This window comes from Lonchura striata, chromosome 36 (genome assembly GCF_046129695.1).
Source record: "Lonchura striata isolate bLonStr1 chromosome 36, bLonStr1.mat, whole genome shotgun sequence".
Classification (NCBI taxonomy): Eukaryota; Metazoa; Chordata; class Aves; order Passeriformes; family Estrildidae; genus Lonchura; species Lonchura striata.
In genome coordinates, this window is record NC_134638.1 from 664119 (window position 1) to 691737 (window position 27619).

A 27619-nucleotide genomic window follows, 5' to 3' on the forward strand; every position below is an offset into this window, starting at 1 on the left:
CTTCCGCCTTCCTTCTCGGAAGTGACGTCACCGCCGCCGCTCTACCCGGAAGTGCTGCCGCAGGTGAGCGGGCGCCGCTCGGTGGGGGCGGGGCCGGGCGGGTCCCGGGGGGTCCCGGGGGGTCCCGGGGCTCCCCCCCCGCCCCTCCCCCCCCGCCGGGGGTCCCTGAGCCCCCCCCGTGTCCCCCCAGCCCCGCGATGTCGCGCGCCACCAAGCGGAAGCACGTGGTGCGGGAGCTGCTGGAGGAGCGCGTGCAGCCCGCGGAGGGCCAGAGCGTGGTCAGGGTGAGAGCGGGGACAGCGGGGACACCGGGGACAGCGGGGACAGCGGGGACACTGGGGACAGCGGGGACAGCGGGGACACTGCGGGGACAGCGGGGACACTGCGGGGACAGCGGGGACAGCGGGGACAGCGGGGACAGCGGGGACATGGGGACAGCGGGGACACTGCGGGGACAGCGGGGACATGGGGACACCGGGGACATTGGGGACATGGGGACACTGGGGACAGCGGGGACATGGGGACACTGCGGGGACATGGGGGACAGCGGGGACACTGCGGGGACAGCGGGGACAGCGGGGACACTGCGGGGACACTGCGGGGACAGCGGGGACATGGGGACACTGCGGGGACAGCGGGGACATTGGGGACATGGGGACACTGCGGGGACATGGGGACACTGCGGGGACAGCGGGGACACTGCGGGGACATGGGGGACAGCGGGGACACTGCGGGGACACTGGGGACAGCGGGGACACTGCGGGGACATGGGGGACAGCGGGGACACTGCGGGGACAGCGGGGACATGGGGACAGCGGGGACATGGGGACAGCGGGGACATGGGGACAGCGGGGACAGCGGGGACACTGCGGGGACACTGCGGGGACAGCGGGGACATGGGGACAGCGGGGACACTGCGGGGACACTGCGGGGACACTGGGGACATGGGGGACACTGCGGGGACACTGCGGGGACATGGGGGACATGGGGGACACTGCGGGGACACCGGGGACATGGGGACACTGCGGGGACAGCGGGGACATTGGGGACACTGCGGGGACATCGGGGACAGCGGGGACACTGCGGGGACATCGGGGACATTGGGGACACTGCGGGGACATCGGGGACAGCGGGGACACTGCGGGGACAGCGGGGACATTGGGGACACTGCGGGGACATGGGGACACTGCGGGGACATGGGGACACTGCGGGGACAGCGGGGACAGCGGGGACACTGCGGGGACACCGGGGACATGGGGGACACCGGGGACACTGGGGACATGGGGGACACTGCGGGGACACCGGGGAGACCGGGGACATGGGGACACTGCGGGGACAGCGGGGACACTGGGGACATGGGGGACACTGCGGGGACGTTGGAGACTGGGGACATGGGGGACACTGGGGACATTAAGGGATTGGGAACATCAGGGGGATTGGGGGGACATTTGGGACCCTGGGGACACTTCGGGGACGTTGGAGACCCTGGGGACATGGGGGACACTGGGGACACCGCAGGGACATCGGGGGGGACTGGGGACACTTAGGACACCGGTGGGACACCAGGGACATTGGGGGGATATTTGGGACACTGGGGACACCGGTGGGACACCAGGGACATTGGGGGGATTGGGGACATCGGGGGGATTTGGGGGGACATTTGGGACATTGAGGGACACTGGGGACATGGAGGGGACACTGAGTGTCCCCGCAGGTGTTGGGGACACCGGGGAACAACCTGCACGAGGTGGAGACGGCGGAGGGGACACGGTTCCTGGCCAGCATGCCACCGCGCTTCCGGCGGCACATCTGGATCAAGAGAGGTGACACCGCCACCCTGTCACTGTCACTGTGTCACCCTGTCACTGCCACCCTGTCACTGTGCTATTGTCACCCTGTCACTGCCACCGCGCTTCCGGCGGCACATCTGGATCAAGAGAGGTGACACCGCCACCCTGTCACTGTGTCACCCTGCCATTGTCACCCTGTCACTGTGACTGTGTCACCGTTTCTCCCATCCTGTCATTGTCACTGTGCCATTGTCACCCTGTTAGCGTCACTGTGTCACCCTATCACTGTCACCCTGCCACTGTCACCCGTCACTGTCACCCTGTCATTGTCACTCTGTCAGTGTCACTCTGTCAGCGTCACTGTGTTGTCGTCACCCTGTCAGCGTCACTGTGTCACCCTGCCATTGTCACCCTGTCGCTGTCTCGTGTCACTGTCACTTTGTCACTGTCACCAGGGCACTGGCACTGCCTCCCTGTCACTGTCACTGTGTCACCCTGTCATTGTCACTGTGCTATTGTCACCCTGTCAGTGTCACTGTGTCACCCTGCCATTGTCACTGTGCTATTGTCACCCTGTCAGTGTCACTGTGTCACCCTATCACTGTCACCCTGTCAGCATCACTGTGTAACCCTGCCATTGTCACCCTGCCATTGTCACCTTGCCACTGTCACCCTGTCATTGTCACCCTGTCAGCGTCACTGTGTCACCCTATCACTGTCACCGTCACCATCACTGTGTAACCCTGCCATTGTCACCCTGCCATTTTCACCCTGTCACTGTCACCCTGTCATTGTCACCCTGTCAGCATCACTGTGTCACCCTATCACTGTCACCCTGTCATTGTCACTGTGCCATTGTCACCCTGCCATCGTCACCCTGTCGCTGTCTCGTGTCACTGTCACTTTGTCACTGTCACCGGGGCACTGGCACTGCCTCCCTGTCACTGTGTCACCCTGTCATAGTCACTGTGCTATTGTCACCCTGTCAGTGTCACTGTGTCACCCTATCACTGTCACCCTGTCATTGTCACTGTGCCATTGTCACCCTGCCATTGTCACCCTGTCATTGTCACCCTGCCATTGTCACCCTGCCGCTGTCTCGTGTCACTGTCACTTTGTCACTGTCACCGGGGCACTGGCACTGCCTCCCTGTCACTGTCCCCAGGCTGTTCTGTGTCACCGCGCCATCGTCACCCTCTGGCTGTCACCGCGCCACCGTCACCAGGGCGCTGCCGCCGGCTCTTTGTCACTTTGTCACCGTCACCCGCCCTCCCCCACTGTCCCCTGCTGCCCCTCCCCACCCCGGGCGCTGTCCCTGCGTCTGTCCCCAGGCCACTCCTGTGACCCCGTGACCCCTGGGTGACCCCCGGGTGACCCCTGGGTGACCCCCGGGTGACCCCCGGGTGACCCCTGGGTGACCCCCGGGTGACCCCCGTGTCCCCCCAGGCGATTTCCTGCTCGTGGATCCCATCCTGGAGGGCTCCAAGGTCAAAGCCGAGATTTCCCTGGTGCTGCTCCCGGCCCACGTGCGCTCGCTGCAGCGCCAGGGGCTCTGGTACGGCCCCGAAATACCCCAAAACTACCCCAAAAAACCCCCCCAAAACCCAAAAAACCCCCCCAAAACCCAAACGTACCCTAAGGTACCCCCCAAAACCCAAAAAACCCCCCCAAACCCAAACGTACCCTAAGGTACCCCCCAAAACCCAAAAAACCCCCCCAAACCCAAACGTACCCTGAGATACCCCCCAAAACCCAAAAAAAACCCCCAAACCCAAACGTACCCTAAGATACCCCCCAAAACCCAGAAATAGCCACCCAAACCCAAAATACACCCAAACCCAAAAATACCCCAATAATACCCCCAAAATATCCCTAAACTGCCCCCAAAACCCCCCCAAAACTCAAACATACCCTAAGATACCCCCCAAAACCCAAAAATAGCCACCCAAACCCAAACATACCCCAAAATACACCCAAAAATACACCATAACTGCCCCAAAATAGCCACCCAAACCCAAAATACCCCCAAATCTCTAAAATACCCCCAAAATACCCCAATAATACCCCCAAAATACCCCTAAACTGCCCCAAAAAACCAACAAAAAAAAATCAAAAAATATCCTAAGATACCCCCCAAACCCAAACATACCCTAAGATACCCCCCAAAACCCAAAAATAGCCAACCAAACCCAAAATACCCCCAAATCTCAAAAATACCCCCAAAATACCTCTAACCTGCCCCAAACCCCCCCCCAAAACTCAAAAATATCCTAAGATACCACCCAAACCTAAAAATAGCCACCCAAACTCAAAAATACCCCAAAACCCAAAAATACCCCCCAAATACCCCTAAACTGCCCCCAAAAAACCCCCCCAAAACCCAAAAATAGCCACCCAAACCCAAAAATACCCCAAAATACCCCCCAAAACCCAAAAATACACCATAACTGCCCCAAAAATAGCCACCCAAACACAAAATATCCCCCCAAACCCGAAATACCCCTAAACTGCCCCAAAATACCCAAAGAAACCCCCCCAAAAAACCCCCAAATTCACCCAAACTCCCCAAATTTCCCCAAATCCCCCCAAAATACGACAAAACCAAAAGAGCTCAACTCACCTCACAATACCCCAAACCACCCTAAAATATCCCAAATCGCCACCCCCCAATACCCCAAAATTCCCCTAAATACCCCAAAATTCCCCTAAATACCCCAAACCCCCCAAACCTCCTCAAAAAACATCAAAACCATCCCAAAAAAACCCCCAAACTCCACCAAAACACCCCAAAATTCCCAAATCTCCCCAAAATTCACCCCAAAATCCTCCCTGTGCCCTCCCCCCGCAGGCCCGAGGCCTTCGCACCCCTGGAGAGGAAAAACCCCCGGGAGGGGTGAGTTAATTAGGGGGGATAACGAGGTGCTAATTAACTGGGGACCGGCCGTGGGGGTGTTAATTGGGGGCAGTAATGGGGTTTTAATTGGGATTTGTTTTAATTGGATAATTGAGGGGTAATAAGGTGGCGTTAATTGGGGGGGTGATAACGGCGATTAATTTGGGGCAGTAATGGGATGTTAATTAATTTGGGTTAATGGAGATATTAATTGGGGGGTAATAATGGGAATTAACGAAGAACAACGGAGGTGTTAATTGGGAGCAATAGTGTTAATTGGGGATTGTTAGTGAGGGCGATAATGGGACCTTAATTGAGGGAGTGATAATGGTGGATTAATTAGGGGGTGATAATAGAGGGGTTAATTGTGGGGGGTAATAATTAGGGGGGTTAATTGGAGGGTGATGATTGGGGGGTGATAACTAAGGGGGTTAATTGGGGGATGCTAATTAGGGGGTTTAATTGGGGGGTGATAATTAAGGGGGTTAATTGGGGGTCATTAACGGGGACAGTAAAGAGGAGGAGGGGTCAGAATGGGGTCAAGGGGACACGTGGGGACACGGTGACACACTGGGGACACGGTGACACACTTGGGGACATGGTGACACATTGGGGACACGGTGACACACGTGGGGACACGGTGACACATTGGGGACACGGTGACACACTGGGGACACGGTGACACATTTGGGGACACGGTGACACATTTGGGGACACGGTGACACACTTGGGGACACGGTGACACACTGGGGACACGGTGACACATTGGGGACACGGTGACACACTTGGGGACATGGTGACACACTGGGGACACGGTGACACATTGGGGACACGGTGACACACTTGGGGACATGGTGACACACTGGGGACACGGTGACACACTGGGGACACGGTGACACACTTGGGGACACGGTGACACATTGGGGACACGGTGACACTTTGAGGACACGGTGACACACTGGGGACACGGTGACACATTTGTGGACACGGTGACACATTGGGGACACGGTGTCACACTTGGGGACACGGTGACACACTTGGGGACACGGTGTCACACTTGGGGACACGGTGATACACTCGGGGACACGGTGTCACACTCGGGGACACGGTGACACACTCGGGGACACGGTGACACCTTGGGGACACGGTGACACACTTGGGGACACGGTGACACATTTGGGGACACGGTGACACTTTGGGGACACGGTGACACCTTGGGGACACGGTGACACACTTGGGGACACGGTGACACATTGGGGACACGGTGACACTTTGGGGACACGGTGATACACTTGGGGACACGGTGACACACTTGGGGACACGGTGGCACATTGGGGACACGGTGACACACTTGGGGACACGGTGACACCTTGAGGACACGGTGACACATTGGGGACACGGTGACACACTTGGGGACACGGTGACACCTTGGGGACACGGTGACACGTTGAGGACACGGTGACACATTGGGGACACGGTGACACCTTGAGGACACGGTGACACATTGGGGACACGGTGACACACTTGGGGACACGGTGACACACTGGGGACACGGTGACACACTTGGGGACACGGTGACACATTGGGGACACGGTGTCACACTTGGGGACATGGTGGCACACTTGGGGACACGGTGACACACTTGGGGACACGGTGACACCTTGAGGACACGGTGACACATTGGGGACACGGTGACACACTTGGGGACACGGTGACACATTGGGGACACAGTGGCACATTGGGGACACGGTGACACATTGGGGACACGGTGACACCCCCGTGTCCCCCCCCCAGTGACAACCAGGGGCTCTTTGTCAACACCAACCGGGGGGGGACCCCTGGGGACACCGGGGACAGCTCTGGGGACAGCGAGGAGGACACGGGGGACAGCGAGGAGGACACCGGGGACAGCGATGGGGACAACGAGGAGGACACCAGGGACAGCGATGGGGACACCGGGGACAGCGATGGGGACAACGAGGAGGACACCGGGGACAACGAGGACACCGGGGACAGCTCGGAGCACGGCAGCCGGGGACACACGGGGGACACAGAGGACACGAGTGACACCGGGGACAAGGCGGGGACCCCGCAGCCAAAGGACAATGGGGACAAGGACAGCGGGGACAGGGGGGACACGGGGCAGGGGGACGCGCCCCAATAAAGGACGCTGGTGGCACTGGGGTGGCTCGGTGTGTCCCCTCCCCGCCAGTGACACGCGGTGACACAAAGTGACTCCCGGAGGTTTATTGTCCCCAGGGGCGGGCAGGGGGGACAGGGCTGTCCCCAGGGGTGTCCCAGTTCCAGAGGTGTCCCCAGAGTGTCCCCAGGGCTCCAGGGGTGTCCTGAAGTGTCCCCAAAGTGTCCCCAGGGTGTCCGGCAATGGCCCGAAGGTGTCCCTGGGATGTCACAGGTTGTCCCCAAGTGTCCCCCGTGCCCCTCACTTGGTGATGGTGTTCCTGGAAGGAAAAGAGGGGTCAGTGACCCAGTGCTCCATCCCAGTGCTCCCAGTCCATCCCAGTGCTCCCAGTCCATCCCAGCCCCTCCCCAGTCCATCCCAGTCCCCCCAGTTCCTCCCAGTCCCCTTCCAGTCTACCCCAGTCCATCCCAATCCCCTCCCAGTCCCTCTCCAATCCATCCCAGTTCCCTCCCAGCCCCTCCCCAGTCCATCCCAGTTCCTCCAGTTCCCTCCTAATCCTCTCCCAACCCCCCCAGTTCCATCCCAGTGCCCCCCAGTCCCTCCCAGTTCTGTTCCAGTCCATCCCAGTTCCCTCCCAGCCCCTCCCCAGTTCCATCCCAGTCCCCCCAGTTCCATCCCAATCCCCCCAGTTCCATCCCAGTGCCCCCCAGTTCCATCCCAGTCCCCCCAGTTCCATCCCAATCCCCCCAGTTCCATCCCAGTGCCCCCAGTTCCATCCCAGTCCCCCCAGTTCCATCCCAGTGCCCCCCAATTCCATCCCAGTCCCCCCAGTTCCATCCCAATCCCCCCCAGTTCCATCCCAGTCCCCCCAGTTCCATCCCAGTCCCCCCAGTCCCTCCCAGTGCTCCCAGTCCCTCCCAGTTCCATCCCAGTCCCCCCCAGTCCCATCCCAATCCCTCCCAGTTCCATCCCAGCCCCTCCCCAGTTCCATCCCAATCCCCCCCAGTTCCATCCCAGTCCCTCCCAGTCCCCCCAGTTCCATCCCAGTGCCCCCCAGTTCCATCCCAGTGCCCCCCAGTCCCTCCCAGTGCTCCCAGTCCCTCCCAGTTCCATCCCAGTCCCCCCCAGTCCCATCCCAATCCCTCCCAGTTCCCTCCCAGCCCCTCCCCAGTTCCATCCCAGTGCCCCCCAGTCCCTCCCAGTACCCCCAGTTCCATCCCAATCCCCCCCAGTTCCATCCCAGTCCCTCCCAGTCCCCCCAGTTCCATCCCAGTCCCCCCAGTTCCATCCCAGTCCCCCCAGCCCCTCCCAGTGCTCCCAGTCCCTCCCAGTTCCATCCCAGTCCCCCCCAGTCCCATCCCAATCCCTCCCAGTTCCCTCCCAGCCCCTCCCCAGTCCCTCCCAGTGCTCCCAGTTTGGCGCTCACGCGTTCATGCTCTTGCCGGAGCCGCTCAGGACGATGTACGGCGTCTTCTGCGCCCGCTGCTTCTCCTGCAGCAGCGCCACCGTGCCCAGGGGGGTGTCGCTGGAGCTCATCTTCTTCAGCAGCTGCACCCCAAAAACGGGGGGGGAACCCCCAAATCAGGGCCACCCCAAAATCCCCGGGAATGCCCCCAAAAAAACCCGCAAGAATTCCCCAAATCGCAAAGGGAACCCCCCTGGGTTTTCGGGGCTGCCATCCCCAGGGGGACACTGGGGTTACCCTTCTTTGGTGGCTGCACCCCAAAAATCAGGAGGACCCCAAAAATTTTGGGAATTCCCCAAAAAAATCTTGGGGAAAAATATCCCAAAATCCCAAGGGAACCCCCTCGATCGCATTCCCAGGGTATTGCCCCAAAACCACGGGGAGACCCCAAAATTGGGGTTCGAGGTCCCCAGATTGGGCTGGAATTCTCCAGTGGAGCTAGGGGGACCCCAAAAGCCTCCAGGGGACCCCAAAATCAGGCTGGAGGATCCCAAAATTTGGGCCAACGACCTCAAAAACATCCTGGGAACTCCAAAATCGGGGTCAAAACCTTCAGCAGCACCACCAGACCCCAAAATTGGAGTGGAGACCCCAATGGGAGGAGAGGGACGGTCCCAAAAATCCCCCAGAACTGCCCCAAATCCCCCCAAAATCCCCCTCACCGCCTCCTCATCCAACTTCTTCATCCTCCTCTCCGTCTTCATCTTCCCCGAGCCCTTCCCGTGGAAGCGATGGGAGAGCTGCCGGAAGGCCTGGGGACATTGAGGGGACATCGGGGACATTGGGGACATTGGGGACATTGGGGACATCGGGGACATTGAGGGGACACTGGGGACATTGGGGACATTGAGGGGGCATTGGGGACATTGGGGACATTGAGGGGACATCGGGGACATTGGGGACATTGAGGGGGCATTGGGGACATTGGGGACATTGAGGGGACATCGGGGACATCGGGGACACTGGGGACATCGGGGACACTGGGGACATCGGGGACATCGGGGACACTGGGGACATTGGGGACATCGGGGACATCGGGGACATTGGGGACATTGAGGGGACATCGGGGACATTGAGGGGACATTGGGGACATTGAGGGGACATCGGGGACATCGGGGACATCGGGGACATCGGGGACATTGGGGACATTGAGGGGACATCGGGGACATTGAGGGGACATCGGGGACATCGGGGACATTGGGGACATTGAGGGGACATCGGGGACATTGAGGGGACATTGGGGACATCGGGGACACTGGGGACATTGGGGACACTGGGGGCATTGAGGGCTTGGGGACATCAGGGACATCGGGGACATTGAGGGGACACTGGGGACATCGGGGACACTGGGGACATTGGGGGCTTGGGGACATCGGGGACATTGAGGGGACACTGGGGACATTGGGGACACTGGGGACATCGGGGACATTGAGGGGACACTGAGGGCATTGGGGACATTGGGGGCATTGAGGGCTTGGGGACATCAGGGGACATTTGGGGGACACTGGGGACGTTAGGGCACATTAAGGGACACTGGAGGGGGTTTGGGGACACCAGGGGTGATGTGGGAGACTTTGGGGTAACCAGGAGGTTTGGGGACATTTTGGGGTCAGGGGACAGCAGGGGACACTGAGGGGTGTTCTGGGGACACACTGGGGAGTTTTGGGGACACTCTGGGGTGTTTTGGGGACACTGGGGTGTTTTGGGGACACTCTGGGGGGTTTTGGGGACACTCTGGAGGTGTTGGGGACACTCTGGGGTGTTCTGGGGACACTGGGGGAGTTTTGGGGACACTCTGGGGGTGCTGGGGACACTCTGGGGGTGCTGGGGACACTCTGGAGGTGTTCGGGACACTCTGGGGAGTTTTGGGGACACTGGGGTGTTTTGGGGACACTCTGGGGGGTTTTGGGGACACTGGAGGTGTTTGGGACACTCTGGAGGTGTTGGGGACACTCTGGGGTGTTCTGGGGACACTCTGGGAGTTTTGGGGACACTCTGGGGGTGCTGGGGACACTCTGGAGGTGTTCGGGACACTCTGGGGAGTTTTGGGGACACTGGAGGTGTTTGGGACACTCTGGAGGTGTTGGGGACACTCTGGGGTGTTCTGGGGACACTCTGGGGTGTTCTGGGGACACTCTGGGAGTTTTGGGGACACTGGGGGGAGTTTTGGGGACACGCCACCTCTTTGGGGGTGAGCTTGCGGCCGGTCTCGTCCACGTACTCGATCTTGACGTCGGGCCGGTAGCCGTCCTTCTCCTTGAAATCCTGCGTGAAGCCCCGGAACTCCTCCCGGCGGCTGTACTTGTCATCGATGGCCCTGGGGACACGGGACAGTGTTGGGGACATTGGGGACATCATTGGGGACATTGGGGACATCATTGGGGACATCACTGGGTACAGCTCCTGGTGGCTGTACTGGTCATCGATGGCCCTGGGGACACGGGACAGTGCTGGGGACATTGGGGACATCATTGGGGACACTGGGGACATCATTGGGGACACTGGGGACATCATTGGGTACAGCTCCTGGTGGCTGTACTTGTCATCGATGGCCCTGGGGACATGGGGACATTGTTGGGGACATTGGGGACATCATTGGGGACATCACTGGGGACATCACTGAGGTACAGCTCCTGGTGGCTGTACTTGTCATCGATGGCCCTGGGGACATGGGGACATTGTTGGGGACATCGTTGGGACATTGGGGACATCATTGGGGACACTGGGGACATCATTGGGGACACTGGGGACATCACTGGGTACAGCTCCTGGCAGCTGTACTGGTCATTGATGGCCCTGGGGACACGGGGACATTGTTGGGGACATTGGGGACATCACTGGGGACATTGGGGACATCATTGGGGACATCACTGGGTACAGCTCCTGGTGGCCGTACTGGTCATTGATGGCCCTGGGGACACTGGGGACATCACTGGGGACATCACTGGGTTACAGCTCCTGGTGGCTGTACTTGTCATCGATGGTCCTGAGGACATGGGGACAGTGCTGGGGACATTGGGGACATCACTGGGTTACAGCTCCTGGTGGCTGTACTGGTCATTGATGGCCCTGGGGACACGGGGACATTGTTGGGGACATTGGGGACATCACTGGGGACACTGGGGACCTGCTCCTGGCAGCTGGACTTGTCATCAATGGCCCTGGGGACACTGGGGACACAACTGGGGACATCACTGGGGTACAGCTCCTGGTGGCTGTACTGGTCATTGATGGCCCTGGGGACACTGGGGATAACGGGGACATTGGGGGGCTCAGGGTGACAGAGCAGGTGACACGAGGGATGACACAGGTGACACCCAGGTGACATTGAGAGGACACTGAGGTGACACTGAGGGGACACTCACATCTTGTCCTCGATGCAGCACACGGCCGAGGGCAGGGATGGGGGGTTGGAGGTTTGTGGGGGTGACACCGAGGGGACACCGAGGTGCCACAGGTGCCACAGGTGACACCGAGGTGACACCGAGGGGACACAGGGGACACTCACATCTTGTCCTCAATGCAGCACACGGCTGAGGGCAGGGATGGGGAGGATGGAGGTTTGTGGGGGTGACACAGGGGACACTGAGGTGACACCGAGGGGACACAGGTGACATCGAGGTGACACCGAGGGGACCCAGGGGACACTCACATCTTGTCCTCGATGCAGTACACGGCCGAGGGCAGGGATGGGAGGGATGGAGGTTTGTGGGGGTGACACAGGTGACACCGAGGTGACACAGGTGACACCGAGGTGACACCGAGGTGACACAGGTGACATCGAGGTGACACCGAGGGGACCCAGGGGACACTCACATCTTGTCCTCGATGCAGTACACGGCCGAGGGCAGGGATTTGTTCGGGGCTTTCACTCGCGCCACTTTCTGCACCGTGGTCTCCAACAGCCCTGGGGACACCGGGGGGACACGGGGGGGATGTGAGACCCCACAGCGACCCCCAAAACCTCACAGGGAACCCCAAAACCTCACAGCAATCCCCAAAAACTTCACAGAACCCCAACAACTTCACAGCAACCCCCAAAACCTCACAGGGAACCCCAAAACTTCACAGCAACCCCCAAAACCTCACAGTGATTCCCAAAACCTCACAGGGAACCCCAAAACTTCACAGAACCCCAAAAACTTCACAGCGACCCCCAAAACCTCACAGGGAACCCCAAAACCTCACAGCAACCCCCAAAACTTCACAGCAACCCCCAAAACCTCACAGTGATCCCCAAAACCTCACGGCAATCCCCAAAAACTTCACAGCAACCCCAAAAACTTCACAGCAACCCCCAAAACCCCACAGTGACCCCTGAAACCTCACAGTGACCCCTGAAACCTCACAGTGACCCCCCAAAACCCCACAGAACCCCCAAAACTTCACAGCAACCCCCAAAACTTCATAGTGACCCCCAAAACCCCACAGTGATCCCCCAAACCCCCTCCAACAGACCCCAAACCCCCATCATGACCCCAAACCCCCCGTACAAACCCTAATCCCACAAAGAGGATCCCAAACCCCCCCGCCCAAAAAACCCCAAACCCCTCAAACCCCCCCCAGACCCCAAACCCCTCAAAAAGGACCCCAAACCTCCTTTCAAAGAGTCCAAACCCCCCAAAAGAATCCCAAAACCCCCCAAAACCCTCCTGAGGACCCCAAACCCCGCTGTAAGAACCCCAAACTCCCCCAACGGACCCCAAACCCTACTGGGAGTACCCCAAAACCCCCATAATGACCCCAAACCCCTCCAAGCCCCCTCAGACAGACCCCAAACACCCATAGGGACCCCAAAACCCTCATAGGGACCCCAAACCCCACTGGAAGGACCCCAAAAGCCCCAAATTTCCCCCAAATCCTGACCTTTGTTCTGGCACAGCAGCAGCGCCGCCGCCAGGCCCCGGTTCACGATGGGCTCCTCGTCCAGGATCGTGGTGGACGAGGCTGAAAACTGAAAAAAAGGGGGGGGTCAGGGGCACCCCAAAATCGGGGAACCCCAAAACAACCCCCCAGGGTCCCTAAAAGGGAGTTTGGGGTGGTTGGGTTTGGGGTGAGCCAGTTTTGGGGTGCCTCTTTTATGGGATCTCCCAATTTTCGGGTCTCACTTTTTGGGGCTCCTTGGTTTTTTTTTTAGGGGTCTGTGGCCCCTAAATTTTGGGGTTTTTCCCTGATTTTGGGGTTTTCCCCCACACTTTGGGATCCCTCATTTATGAGTTTTCCCCATTTTGGGATCCCATTTTTATCCTCCTCTCTTTGTTTTAAAAGATTCCAATTTCTTCCCCAAATCTTAAGCTCTCTCCCATTTTTGGGGTCCCTTATCCTATTTTCAGGGTCCCCAAACCCATTCTCAGGGTGCTTCCCCCATTTCTGGGGTCACCCAGCCCATTTTTGGGGTGCCCATCCCATTTTCAGGGTTCCCCATCCTGTTTTTGGGGTCCACCAGCCCATTTTAGGGTGTTTCTCCCCATTTTTGGGGACCCCTAGCCCATTTAAGGGTGTTTCTCTCTGTTTCTGGGCTCCCCCATCCCATTTTTGGGGTTCCTATCCCATTTTTGGGGTTTCTATCCCATTTCCGGAGTTCCTATCCCATTTTCAGTGTCTCCTGTCCCATTTCTGGGTCCCCCAGCCTGTTTTTGGGGTCCCCCAACCTGTTTTCGGATTGTTTCCCCCCATTTTTGAGGTGTTTCTCCCCATTTTCGGGGTCTCCCAGCCCATTTTTGAGGTGTTTTTCCCCATTTTTGGGGACCCCCCCAGCCCATTTTTGAGTTGTTTCTCTCCATTTTCAGGGACCCCCAGCCCATTTTTGAGGTGTTTCTCTCCATTTTCGGGTCTCCCAGCCCATTTTTGAGGTGTTTCTCCCCATTTTCGGGATCCCCCAGCCCATTTTTGAGTTGTTTCTCTCCATTTTCGGGGTCCCCCAGCCCATTTTTGAGCTGTTTCTCCCCATTTTCGGAGTCTCCCAGCCCATTTTTGAGGTGTTTCTCTCCATTTTCGGGGTCCCCCAGCCCATTTTTGAGGTGTTTCTCCCCATTTTCGGGGTCCCCCAGCCCATTTTCGGGGTGTCTGCCCCGTTTCCAGCCCCTCACGTCCTGGTGCTGCCGCTCCTCTGCCAGGTTCACGCTGCTCCACCCCACGTTCTCCTCCCCCTCCGAGTCCGGCGGCTCCGGGGGTGACGCCGGGCGGCCGGCCCGCTCCAGGGCCTGGGGACACGGGGACGTTGGGGACAGCAGGGACATTGGGGACATTGGGGACAGCAGGGACATTGGGGACATTGGGGACGTTGGGGACAGCAGGGACATTGGGGACATCAGGGGACACGGGGACATTGGGGACATCAGGGGACATTGGGGACATCAGGGGACACGGGGACATTGGGGATGTTGGGGGACATTGGGGACGTTGGGGACGCTGGGGACACGGACGTTGGGGACAGCAGGGACATCAGGGGACATTGGGGACATTGGGGATGTTGGGGACATCAGGGGACATTGGGGACATTGGGGACAGCAGGGGACACAGGGACATTGTGGGGGTTTGGGACATCAGGGACAGCCAGGGACATGGAGAGGACAAATATGGGGAGAACAAATCCCATCCAAACCACCCCCAAATCCCTCCCAAACTCCACCAAATCCCCTCAAAACTGCCCCAAATCCCCCCAAAACTGCCCCAAACCCCCTCCATGCCCTCCAATCCTCCCCAAATTCCCCTAAAACTGCCCCAAATTCCCCTCCAACCCCCCAAACACCCTCCAATTCCCCAAATCCCCCCCAAACCTCCCCAAATCCCCCCAAAACTGCCCCAAACCCCCTCCATGCCCTCCAATCCTCCCCAAATTCCCCAGAACTGCCCCAAATTCCCCTAAAACTGCCCCAAATCCCCCTCCAACCCCCCAAACACCCTCCAATTCCCCAAATCCCCCCCAAACCTCCCCAAATCCCCCCAAAACTGCCCCAAATCCCCCCAAAACATCCCCAGAGCCCCCAAAACTGCCCCAAGTCCCCCATAAACTGCCCCAAATCCCCCCAAAACTGCCCCAAACCCCCTCCAACCCCCCCCAAACACCCTCCAACTCCCCAAATCCCCCCACAAATCCCCCCAAATCCCCCCCAATGCCCCCCAAATCCCCCCAAATCCCCCCAAATCCCCCCCAGAGCCCCCCCGGGCCCGACCATGAGCTCGTCGTGCTCCTCGCGGTTCCCGGCCAGGCCGTAGGTGGGGATCTCGCCCAGCGTCCGGCAGAACTCCGAGGTGGCGTTGAAGACGATGCTGCCCCCCCCCCGGGGGTCCGGCCCCCCCGGGACCCCCCCGGAGCCCCCCCGGAGCAGCTCCAGCACCTGCCAAAAGTGGGGGGTCAGCGGGGACCCCCAAATTTGGGGTTATTCCCCCCCCCCCGCCTTTTGAGCGGGGTTCTCCGTAGGGTTTTGGAGGAGGGCGTTGGGATTTGAGGAGGTTTCGGGGGTTCCTTGGGGGAGATTTTGGGATTGGGGGTCCCACAAGGAGGTTTTGGGGGTGCCACGGGCAGTTTTGGGGTGATTAATGGAGGAATTAGTGGAGATATGGAGGAATTTGGGGGGATCTGGGGCTGATTTGAGAGGGGATTTAGGGATCTTGGGGGGGACTTAAGGGAATTTGGGGTGGTTTTGGGGGTCTTTGGGAGAGGTTTTGGGATTGGGGGTCCCACAAGGAGGTTTTGGAGGCGCCCCGAGAAGTTTGGAGGGATTTAAGGGGGGGTTGGAGGGGATTTGGGGCAGTTTGGGAGAGTTTTGGGGCAGTTTGGAGAAGATTTTGGGGGGATTTTAGGGTTGCTGGAGAGGGCAAGTTCGGGGATCCTCAGAGAGATTTTAGGGTCACCATAAACAGTTTTTGGGGTGTTAAATGGGAGCTTTTTACGGTGTTGTGGAGAGGGGGTTTTGAGGGGTTTTTGAGGGGGCTTTTAGGGGTTTTTTGGTAGGATTTTAGGGGGCTTCTGGGGGAGTTTCTGGGAGGTTTTCGGGGGGATTTTGAGGGGGTTTTGTGAGACTTCTGGAGGTTTTTTGTGGGGGGATTTTGGTGAGGTTTTGGGTTGTTTTTTGAGGGGTTTCTGGGAGTTTCTCAGGGGGATTTTGAGGGATTTTTGGGGATTTTTTGGGGGGGTTCTTACCTTCTCTCCCCCTCCCTCACGCAGCTCCCGCAGCTGCCGCAGGCGCCGGCCCCGCTCCAGCTGCTGCTGCAGCTCCTGCTCAGCCTCATCCTCCTCCAGGGCTGGGGGGGTCCCGGGGGGGGCAACCTCATCTGGGGGGACAATCAGGGTCAGGGGAACCCCAAAATCCCAGAAAACCCCCCCAAAAAATCCCCAAATCCTGCGCAAAATCCCGAAAAACGCTCCCAAATTCCCCAAGTTCCTGCTCAGCCTCATCCTCCTCCAGGGCTGGGGGGGTCCCAGGGGGGCAGCCTCATCTGGGGGGACAATCAGGGTCAGGGGAACCCCAAAATCCCAGAAAATCCCCCCAAAAAATCCCCAAATCCTGCACAAAATCCCGAAAAACGCTCCCAAATTCCCCAAGTTCCTGCTCAGCCTCGTCGTCCTACAGGGCTGGGGGGGTTCTGGTGGGGGTGGCCTCGTCTGGGGGGACAATCAAGGTCAGGATACCCCAAAATCCCAGAAAATCCCCCCAAAAAATCCCTAAAACCACCCCAAAATTTCTTGCAAAATCCCTAAAAACACTCCCAAATCCCCCAAGCTCCTGCTTGGCCTCATCCTCCTCCAGGGCCAGGGGGGTCACGGGGGGGGCAACCTCATCTGGGGGGACAATCGGGGTCAGGGGACCCCAAAATCCCAGAAAACGACCCCAAAAATCCCTAAAACCACCCACAAATAACCCTGGCTCCTGCTCAACCTCATCCTCCTTCAGGGCCAGGGGGATCCCGGCTCCTTGGGATGGGCACAGGGGAACCAAATTCCATAAAAACCCTAAAATCCCATAATTCTCCCAAAATTCCCCTAAATCCCTCAAAATCCACTCTAACTCCCCACCCAAATCTCCCTAAATCCCTCAAAATCTCCTCTAAAAGGCCCCCAAAATCCCTTCTAATCCCCCTAAAATCCTCTAAAATCCACCCCAAATCCCCCAAATCTCCTAAATCCCCCCCCCAGATCCCCTAAATCTCCTAAATCCCGCTCCCACCGTCGCTGCTGATGTCCATGTTCTCCGTGCGGGTGTCGTCCGAGGGCAGCGGGGCCTGGGGGGTCCCCTCGGGGGGCTCGGGGCCGTTTTCGGGGTCCCCCCCGGCCCCCTCCTCATCCTCCTGCACCCGCCGGCCTCGGCCCCGCGACCTGGGGGGGGTTTGGGGGAACTGAACCCCAAAAATGATACCCAGGATCCCTCCCAAATCCCCCCAAGACCCCTCAAATCCTGCCCAGAACACCCCAAAATCCTGCCCAGAATAGGCCAAAATCCTCCCCAGGACCCCCCCAAAATCCTCCCCAGGACCTCTCAAATCCCCTCCAGAACACCCCAAAATCCTCACCAGGATCCCCCCCAAAATCCTCACCAGGACCCCCCCAAAATCCTCTCCAGGACCCCTCAAATCCCCACCAGAACACCCCAAAATCCTCCCCAGGATCGCCCAAATCCCCCCCAGAACACCCCAAAATCCTCCCCAGGATCGCCCAAAATCCTCCCCAGGATCGCCCAAATCCTCCCCAGAACACCCCAAAATCCCTCCCCAAGGACCATCCCAATCCTCCCCAGGATCCCCCAAACCCCTCCAGGTACCCCCAAATCCCTCCAAGAACCCCCTAAACCCTCCCAGAACACCCCAAATTCCCCAGAACACCCCAAATTCCCCAGGACCCCCAAAATCCCCCCAGGGACTTTCCAAATCCTCCCCAGGATGCCTCCAACTCCCTCCAGGAACCCTAAAATCCCCCCCCAGAACACCCCAAAATCCCCTCAGGACCCCCCCAAAATCCCCCTCCAGCCCTTTTAGGACCCTCCCCCCACCCCCAGGACCCCCCAAATTTGCCCCCCGGCCCCACCTGGAGCCGAAGTCGCCCTGGGTGTCCCCCGGGGCCGTGGCCAGGAGGTCGTCGGCCCTCAGGGGTTTCTCCTTCTTGCGCAGTTTCCGCACCCGGCGCCGCGTCTTGCGGAACGTCACCGCCTGGGGAGCCCCGGATCACCCCCAAAAATCAACCCTAAATTCTCCCCGGGACCCCAAAATCCTCCCCAGGATCCCAAATCCCCCCGTGAATTGCCTCAAAATCCTCGCCACAGACTTCAAATCCCTACCAAGTTACCCCGAATCGCCCCAAAATTACCCCTGAATCCCTTCCCAAATCCCCCCCCCCCTTAATGACCTCAAATCCCACCCAAACCCCCCCAATGATCCCAAATTACCCCAAATCCCTCTCAGGACCTCAAATCCCCCCCAGTGACCCCAAAACGCCCCCCAATCCCCCCCAATGACCCCAAATGCCCCCCCCAAAGACCCCCCAAATCCCCCCAATGACCCCAAATCCCTCCCAGGACCTCAAATCCCCACCAGTGACCCCAAATTATCCCAAAGACCCCAAAACCCCCCCAAATCCTCTCCAACGACCCCAAAGCTTCCCCAAATCCCCCCAAGGACCCCAAATCCCCTGCAAAGACCCCAAAACCCCCGCAATGACCCCAAAACGCCCCCAAATGCCCCCCGAGGACCCCAAATCCCCCCCAGTGACCCCAAATCCCCGCAATGACCCCAAACCCCCCCCAATGACCCCAGACCCCCTCAAATCCCCCAAATCCCCTCCAACGACCCCAAAGCCCCCCCAGTGACCCCAAATCCCCCCAAAGACTCCAAAACCCCCCCAAATGCCCCCCAAATCCCCCCCAGTGAACCCAAATCCCCCCAAATCCCCCCAATGACCCCAAATCCCCCCAACGACCCCAAACCCCCCCAAATTCCCCCAAGGACCCCAAATCCCCTCAAATTCCCCAAATCCCCTCCAACGACCCCAAAGCCCCCCCAAATTCCCCAAATCCCTTCCAACGACCCCAAAGCCCCCCCAAATCCCCCCCAGTGACCCCAAATCCCCCCAAATCCCCCCAAACCCCCCAAATCCCCCCCAAATCCCCCCCAGTGACCCCAAATCCCCTCAAATCCTCTCCAACAACCCCAAATCCCCCCAAACCCCCCAAATCCCCCCCAGTGACCCCAAATCCCCTCAAATCCTCTCCAACGACCCCAAATCCCCCCAGACCCCCCAAATCCCCCCCAAATCCCCCCAAATCCCCCCCCAGTGACCCCAAATCCCCTCAAATCCTCTCCAACGACCCCAAATCCCCCCAAATCCCCCCCAGTGACCCCAAATCCCCCCAAACCCCCCCAAGCCCCCCCAAATCCCCCCCAAGCCCCCTGACCATCTCCTCGGCGCTCAGGTACTCGCTGGCCAGGCGGGGGAGGGGCAGCTGCAGGCTCTGGGGGGCGGGGCCGGCCGGGGGGAGGGGTCCGGGCCGGGGGTCCCCCCCCGCGTCCTGCGTCCCCCCCGGGCCCAGGCGGAACGAGGGGCGCGGCGCCGGCTCGTCGTACTGCGGCAGCAGCGCCGGCGGCGCGGCCTGCGCGGGGAATCGCCGCGTCACCACAGCGGCCGCGCGACCGGGTGGCGTGTCACGACAGCGGGTGACACGGCACGACAGCGGGCGCGCGGCGTGGGTGGCGTGTCACGACAGCGGGTGACACGGCACTACAGCGGGTGACGCGGCGCAGGACCGGGTGACACATCACGACAACGGGTGACATGGCACGACAGCGGGTGACACGGCACGACAGCGGCCGCGCGGCGCGGGTGACGTGTCACGGTATCGGGTGACGCGGCACGACAGCGGGCGCGCGGCGCGGGTGACGCGTCACGGCAGCGGGTGACACATCGCGGTATCGGGTGACACGTCACGACAACGGGTGACACGTCACGGGACCGGGTGACACGTCACGACAGCAGGTGACACGTCACGGTATCGGGTGACACGTCACGACAGCAGGTGACACGACGCGGGACCGGGTGACGCGGCACGGGACCGGGTGACATGTCACAACAACGGGTGACACGTCACGACAACAGGCCACGTGGCGCGGGACCGGGTGACGCGGCACAGGACCGGGTGACACGTCACGGGACCGGGTGACACGTCACGACAACGGGCGCGCGGCGCGGGACTGGATGACACGTCACGGTACCGGGTGATGCGATGCAAAATCGAGTGACGTATTGTGACATATTGTGACGTATTTGACACGTCACGATAGCGGGCCACACGTCGCATTACCGGGTGACACGACGCGACATCGAGTGACGCACTGTGATACGGAGTGACACGTCACGATAGCGGGCCTCGCGTCGCGGTATCGGGTGATGTGTCATGGTATCGAGTGACGTGTCGTGATATTGAATGACGTGTCGTGATAGCGAATGACATATCGTGATATCAAGTCACATGTCATGATATCAAATGATGTGTCGTGATATCGAATGACATGTCGAGGTATCGAGTGACACGTCGCGATATCGAAGGACATATTGCGATATTGAGTGATACCTCACGATATCGAGTGACGTGTCGTGATATTGAATGACGTGTCATGATATCGAATGACATGTCAAGGTATCGAGTGACATGTCGCGATATCAAATGACATATTGCGATATTGAGCGATACCTCACGATATCGAGTGACGTGTCGCGATATCGAATGACACGTCGAGGTATCGAGTGACACGTCGCGATATTGAATGATACCTCACAATATCGAGTGACACGTTGTGATATTGAGCAACGTGACGCGATATTGAGTGACACGTTGTCATATCAAGTGACGTGTTGTGATATCAAGCGACATGCTGCGGTATCGAGTGATACCTCACGATATCGAGTGACACGTGATATCGAGTGACGCGACGCGATATCGAGTGACGTGTTGCGATATCAAGCGATGTATCGTGACATTGAGTGACGTGTTGTGATATCGAGCAACGCATCACGATAGCGAGTGACGCATCGCAATGTCAAGGGACGCGTCGCGATATCAAGTGACGTGTCACGATATCGAGGGACCCATCACGATATCTAGTGATATGTCACGATATTGAGTGATGTGTCGCGACATCGAGTGACGTGTCACGATATCGAGTGATGTGTCGCAATATCTAGTGATATGTCGCGATATCAAGTGACGTGTCACGATATCGAGTGATGTGTCGCAATATCTAGTGATATGTCGCGATATCAAGTGACGTGTCACGATATCGAGTGACGTGTCGCAATATCTAGCGATATGTCGCGATATCGAGTGACGTGTCGCGATACCGGGCCGCGTACTGTGACGCCGACTGATATATCGCGATACCCAACGACGTATCGTCCTACCGAACGATGTATCGTGATATCGAGCGACAAACCGCGATATCGAGCCGCGTGACGCAGTATCGACCGATATATCGCGATTGGCATGTCGCGATACCCCACGCCGGGTACCTGGGAGCCGGGCGCGGGCTCCTGCTCTCCGTAGGGGTCGTAGTTGGGGCGGCGCCGCCGCTGCTCCTGCTCCTCCTGCGCCCGCGCCGCCGCCGCCAGCGCCACCTGCTCCAGCACGTCCTCACCGGCCTCCAGCACCCCTGCCAGCCACGGGACACGGGACACACGGGGACACGGGACACACGGGGACACGGGGACACGGGGGACATGGGACAGATGGGGGACACGGGGACAGACGGGGACACGGGACAGACGGGGGACACGGGGACACGGGGACAGACGGGGGACATGGGACAGACGGGGGACACGGGACAGACGGGGGACACAGGACAGACGGGGGACACAGGACAGACAGGGGACACGGGGACACGGGACAGCCGGGGGACACGGAGACAGCATGAGGACACAGGGACACGGGACAGACGGGGGACACGGGGACAGGGGACAGACAGGGGACAGCCAGGGGACACGGGGACAGACGGGACACGGAGACAGCCAGAGGACACAGGGATATGGGGACAGACAGGGGACACGGGGACAGACGGGGGACACGGGGACAGACGGGGGACAGCCAGGGGACACGGGGACAGCCAGGGGACACGGGGACAGACGGGGGACACGGGACAGACGGGGGACACGGGGACAGCCAGAGGACAGACAGAGAACACAGGGACAGCCAGGGGACACGGGGGACAGACGGGACAGACAGGGGACATGGGGACACGGGGACACAGGGACAGGGGACACATGGACAGCCAAGGGACAGCACAGGGACACAGCCAGGAGACAGGGAGGGGACAGAGAGGGGACAAAGGGGACAGTGAGAGGACATCTTGGACAAGGACAAGACGCTCCATACCCAAAGTGACCTCCCCATGGCCCCTGGGGACAGCACTGTCCCCACCGTGTCACCTGTGTCCCCACTGAGCCCTGTCCCTGTGCCACCCCAATGTCCCCAATGTCCCTACTGACCCCTGTGTCACCCCACTGTCCCCACTGACCCCTGTCCTTGAGGATCAGCACCAGGATCTGTCCCTGTGCCACCCCAGTGTCCCCATGTCCCCACTGACCCTGTCCCTGTGCCACCCTGATGTCCCCAGTGTCCCCATGTCCCCATTGTCCCCTGTGCCACCCCAGTGTCCCCGATGTCCCCAGTGTCCCCATGTCCCCATGTCCCCACTGACCCCAGTGTCCCTGTGTCACCCCAGTGTCCCTGTGCCACCCGTGTCCCCACTGACCCCAGTGTCCCTGTGCCACCCCAGTGTCCCCATGTCCCCACTGACCCCAGTGTCCCTGTGCCACCCCAGTGTCCCCATGTCCCCACTGACCCCAGTGTCCCTGTGCCACCCTGATGTCCCCAGTGTCCCCACTGAGCCCTGTCCCTGTGCCACCCCGATGTCCCCAGTGTCCCCATGTCCCCATTGTCCCCTGTGCCACCCCAGTGTCCCCATGTCCCCATGTCCCCACTGACCCCAGTGTTCCTGTGTCACCCCAGTTTCCCTGTGCCACCCCAGTGTCCCCGATGTCCCCGATGTCCCCAGTGTCCCCATGTCCCCACTGACCCCTGTCCTTGAGGGTCAGCACCAGCGTTTGTCCCTCGGGGATCGAGGCCGGGTCGTGCTCCACCGTCAGCCCCTGCAGGTCCCGGGCACTGTACCGCTCCTGGGGGGGCACGGGGGGGTCACAGCCTGTCCCCAAACTGTCCCCAAACTGTCCCCAAACTGTCCCCAAGGTCCCCAATGTCCCTCACCCTCCGGCGCCGCTGGAACTCCTCCTCCACCAAGGGGCTGACCCCGAACTCCTGGTCCATCTCCTCCAGCAGCTTGGCCTGCAAACCCCACCAGTCACACCAGTTTGGGGACACTGGGGGACACTGGGGGACACTGGGGGACACCGGGGGACACCGGGGGACACCCCCAGCCCGCTCCCGGGAGAACGGGAACCTGGGAGCTTCTCATTAGGGCAAAAACGAGCTCAAAATTCCCATTTTTGGCTCAAAAAACGGCAACGATGCTCTCAAATTGTTGAGGTTTTTTGGGGATGCTCCTAAAACTTGGATTTGATCTTCGAGTGGTACCAAAATCCCAAAAAATTGAGATGGAAGCAGAATTTTGGGGTTAAAATCCGTGATTTTAGCACCACACTTGGAAAGATTTACTGCAAAGAGCAAAAATGTAAGGCCTAAAAGCATCATCTTTAGCGGAGTTTTGAGAGAATATTCCTAAAAATCACCTTGAATATTCCTACAAATTCAGATGGAATCTCAATTTTAGCCTCCCAATTCCACATTTTAGCCCCAAAGCACGTTATAAAAAAAAACATTTAACCTGCAAAATCTTTAGTTTTTAGGGAATTTTTGACTAAAAACTTTGAAACTTAGCCTGAATTTTCTGGCAGCTCCACGATTCTTGAAATCCAGAGCAAAATCAGGATTTCGGGTGAGCAAACCCCACCAAAAATCCCATAAAAATCCAAATTTCTGCCGTAAAACAGCTAAAAAATGAGGTAAACACACAGTTTTTGGACTGAAATCAGGGGGATTTGGGTTTTTTTCTGGGATTTGGGGGTTTTCCTGGGATTTTGGGGTCCCTTCCCACCCTTTTTTCTGCCAGCTCCTTCTCCCTCTGGAGCGCCCGGCTGCGCTCGATCCACGCGGCCGCATCGTCCAGCCAGGGTTCCTCCTCCCCCAGCGTCTTCACCTTCCTTTTTTGGGGCAAAAAAGGGATATTTTGGGGTTCCCAAAACGGCCTGAACCCCCAAAAATCCTCCTGGATCTCTTCTCTGCATCCCAGCGATTCCAGATTTTTCTCAATACTCCTAAAAACCTTTTCTTGCATCTAAAAATTCTACCCCAAATTCTTTTTTGTGCTCCTCACAATCTCCTAAAATATTCCCTGTGCCCTAAAATCTCCTCCCAGATGCTCTCCAAATTTTTCATATGCCCCAAAATCCCATCCTGGCCCCCCAAAATTCCCCCTGAAAATCCCAAATCCCCCCAAACCCTCCCGGGAATTCCCAGTTCCTCCCCAAACCCCCCAAATCCCCTCCCAGCTCCCCCAAAACTCTCCTAAACACCTCCCAAACCCCCCAATTCCTCCCAAATTCCTCTCATCCCCCCCCAAAACCCACAAACACCCCCAAATCCTCCCTAAACACTCCCAAATCTCCCCAAAACACCCAAATTCCTCCCAAATTCCTCTCAGCCCTGCCAAAATCCCCAATAACACCCCCAATTCCTCCTAAATTCCCCCCAAAATCCCTCCATACGCTCTCCCAGGCCCCTTACACCCCCCAATTCTTTCTCAAACCCTCCCAAATTCCTCTCAGCACCCCAAAAACCCCCAAATCCTCCCAGTTCCTCCTCAAATGCCCTTCAGCCCCCCCAGTTCCACCCCAAACACCCCCAAATCCCCCCAATTCCACCCCAAATGCCCCCTAAACCCCCCCAATTCCTCCCCAAACCCCCCAAAATCCTCCCCATATTCCCCCAAATCCTCCCCAATCCCCCCAAATCCTCCCTAAACCCCCCCAATCCCCACAAATCCTCCCCAAACCCCCCCAATTCCTCCCCAATCCCCCCAAATCCTCCCCAAACCCCCCCAATTCCTCCCCATATTCCCCCAATTCCTCCCCAAACCCCCCCAAATCCTCCCCAAACCTCCCCAAATCCTCCCCAAACCTCCCCAATTCCTCCCCATATTCCCCCAATTCCTCCCCAATCCCCCCAAATCCTCCCCAAATCCTCCCCAAATTCCCCCAATTCCTCCCCATATTCCCCCAATTCCTCCCCAAACCCCCCAAAATCCTCCCCAAATCCTCCCTAAACCCCCCAAATCCTCCCCAAACCCCCTCAATTCCTCCCCAATCCCCCCCGTACCCCAGTTTCTGGTTCAGCAGCCGTTTCTCCTTGGCCGCCGCCAGCTTCTCACGGATCTCCTCGCGCTGCCGCAGCGCCAGGGGATTGATCAGCTCGGCTGCCACCGGCTCCTCCTTGGTGCCCGCCTCTGCCCAGGCAGCGCCCCAAAACCGGCCCCAAAATCAGTGAAATCAACCCCAAAACCAGCCCCAAAATCAGCCCCAAACATCAGTGAAATCAGCCCCAAAACCGGCCCCAAAATCGGTGAAATCAGCCCCAAAATCAGCCCCAAACATCAGTGAAATCGGCCCCAAAATCAGCCCCAGGGCACCCCACAATCCACCCCAAAATCAACCCCGTAATCCACCCAAAAATCGGTGAAATCAGCCCCAAAATCGGTGAAATTGACCCCAAAATCAGCCCTGGGCAGTGCCCCAAAATCAGTCCCAGGCACCTCACAATCCACCCCAAAATCAGCCCCATAATCCACCCCAAAATCAGTGAAATTGGCCCCAAAATCAGCCCCGGGCAGCGCCCCAAAATCAGTCCCAGGCACCTCACAATCCACCCCAAAATCAGCCCCATAATCCACCCCAAAATCAGTGAAATTGGCCCCAAAATCAGTGAAATTGGCCCCAAAATCAGCCCCGGGCAGCACCCCAAAATCAGTCCCAGGCACTTCACAATCCACCCCAAAATCAGCCCCATAATCCACCCCAAAACCAAGGAAATCAACCCCAAAATCAACCTCAAAACCAGCCCTGGGGCACCCCAAAATCCATCCCAAATCACCCCCCAGCAGCACCTCAGAATCAGCCCCAAATCGTCCTCGGGGCACTCCACAATCACCCGAAAATCACCTCTGGGCAGCGCCCCAAAATCACTGAAATCGGCCCCAAAACCAGCCCCAAGCACCCCAAAAATCCCCCAAATTTCCCCAAAATCCCCTCACCTTTCTTGGCCGGGCCGGTCTCCAGCGGTTTCAGTCCCAGTTTGGCCCGGAGCTTACTGGGAACAGGGAAAGGGCTCAGGGGAGGTTTGGGGTGGGGGGACCCCAATTTTGGGGGATTTGGGGTGGGGTCCTCACTTGGTTTCTTCCACGCTCAGGGAGGATTCGCCTGCTGCGGGTTTAGGAGGGGCTGGAGAGGATAATTAATAAATTATTAGTAATTAATTAGAATTAGGGGAGCGGTTGTAACACTCAAAACCCCAAAATTCCCACTGAATACCCCAAAGTTCTCTTTAATCTCTCCAAAATCCCCTTTAACGCCCCAAATTTCACCTTTAACCCCCCAAAATCCCTCTGGGGTCTCTCTCATCCAAAGCTGCCCCCCCCAAACCCCCAAAATCACCCCCAGCTGCAACAACCCCCCCTCAAAATCCCACTAATTGCACCCCAAAACCTCCTCCAACCCCCGCAAATCCTCCAGCACCCCAAATCTTTGCTGTGCCCCTGAAACCCCCCCCAAAATCACCTCCAGCACCCCCGAGCCCCTCCCGACACCCCAAAATCCCCCCAAACTCCCCCTCAAATCCCTCCCCAAACCCCAAATTCCTCCCCAAAACTTCCCAGCCCCCCCCAACCTTTCCCCCCGCCCTCACCGGGCTCCTCCCGCTCCTCCTTCCTCTCCCTCTTCGCTCTCCGCTCGCTCTCGGTGCCGCCCCGGCCATGGCCGCTCCTCCCGCTCTCCTCGGCTCCTCCGCGCCGGGAGGAACCGGAGCCTCCCCCGGAGCCCCCGCGCTCGCCCCGGGAGCGGCTGCGCTTCCCGCGCCGCTCCCCGCCGCGGTGCCGGTGCTTGCGGTGCTCGCGGGGCCGCCCCGCGCTGCCGCCGCCGCCCGTCCCGGCCGCTCCCGGGGTCTCCTCGGCCGCCTCGGCCCCGCCGCGCTCCCGGTGCTTCTTCGAGGCGCCCATGGCCGCGCCGCCACTTCCGGGAGACAGCGGCACTTCCGGTGGTTGCCATGGAGACGCTTCCGGTGTTT

At 59.0% G+C, this 27619-nt stretch overlaps 3 protein-coding genes across 4 annotated transcripts; 1 reads left to right on the top strand and 2 right to left on the bottom strand.

Annotated features, from left to right (window-relative positions):
- On the top strand, positions 1-6914 carry EIF1AD (eukaryotic translation initiation factor 1A domain containing). Of its 2 annotated transcripts, none has more exons than XM_077789735.1 (6): positions 1-63; positions 191-284; positions 1715-1823; positions 3237-3345; positions 4639-4683; positions 6478-6914. In XM_077789735.1, exons 2-6 carry the CDS (start codon positions 198-200, stop codon positions 6845-6847), a joined length of 720 nt encoding a protein of 239 aa, XP_077645861.1. In that variant the 5' UTR covers positions 1-63; positions 191-197; the 3' UTR covers positions 6848-6914. The 2 variants fall into 2 exon arrangements, with proteins under 2 accessions (XP_077645861.1, XP_077645862.1); XM_077789736.1 differs by lacking the exon at positions 1-63 and having other exon boundaries at positions 161-284; positions 6478-6578; positions 6660-6914.
- On the bottom strand, positions 6915-27551 carry SART1 (spliceosome associated factor 1, recruiter of U4/U6.U5 tri-snRNP). Its single transcript, XM_077789639.1, has 20 exons — positions 27242-27551; positions 26727-26778; positions 26592-26647; positions 25661-25787; positions 24381-24486; positions 23534-23611; positions 23346-23445; positions 21784-21923; positions 19676-19870; positions 18313-18434; positions 17459-17607; positions 16435-16565; positions 15464-15628; positions 14378-14491; positions 13155-13242; positions 12105-12195; positions 10470-10605; positions 8951-9040; positions 8250-8371; positions 6915-7142 (listed from the first exon to the last, which is right to left on the bottom strand). Exons 1-20 carry the CDS (start codon positions 27549-27551, stop codon positions 7124-7126), a joined length of 2391 nt encoding a protein of 796 aa, XP_077645765.1. The 3' UTR covers positions 6915-7123.
- Positions 9057-9928, bottom strand: AMELX (amelogenin X-linked; the record flags this gene model as incomplete). The annotated part of the gene is given in 3 exon segments (XM_077789612.1): positions 9057-9446; positions 9448-9571; positions 9573-9928. Coding segments are annotated over 3 exon segments (714 nt in total), but the record flags the coding sequence as incomplete, so codon positions are not given.
- Positions 27552-27619: the final 68 nt, after the last annotated feature.

Coding starts and splice junctions, on each gene's coding strand:
- SART1 (XM_077789639.1), bottom strand. CDS start 27,551: ATGGGCGCCTCGAAGAAGCACCGGGAGCGCGGCGGGGCCGAGGCGGCC. Junction 24,487..25,660: donor CTGCTGAACCAGAAACTGGG/GTACGGGGGGGA, acceptor GCCCCAAAAAAG/GAAGGTGAAGACGCTGGGGG. Junction 23,612..24,380: donor AGGAGCTGGCAGAAAAAAGG/GTGGGAAGGGAC, acceptor TGGGGTTTGCAG/GCCAAGCTGCTGGAGGAGAT.
- EIF1AD (XM_077789735.1), top strand. CDS start 198: ATGTCGCGCGCCACCAAGCGGAAGCACGTGGTGCGGGAGCTGCTGGAG. Junction 3,346..4,638: donor CTGCAGCGCCAGGGGCTCTG/GTACGGCCCCGA, acceptor CTCCCCCCGCAG/GCCCGAGGCCTTCGCACCCC. Junction 4,684..6,477: donor AGGAAAAACCCCCGGGAGGG/GTGAGTTAATTA, acceptor TCCCCCCCCCAG/TGACAACCAGGGGCTCTTTG.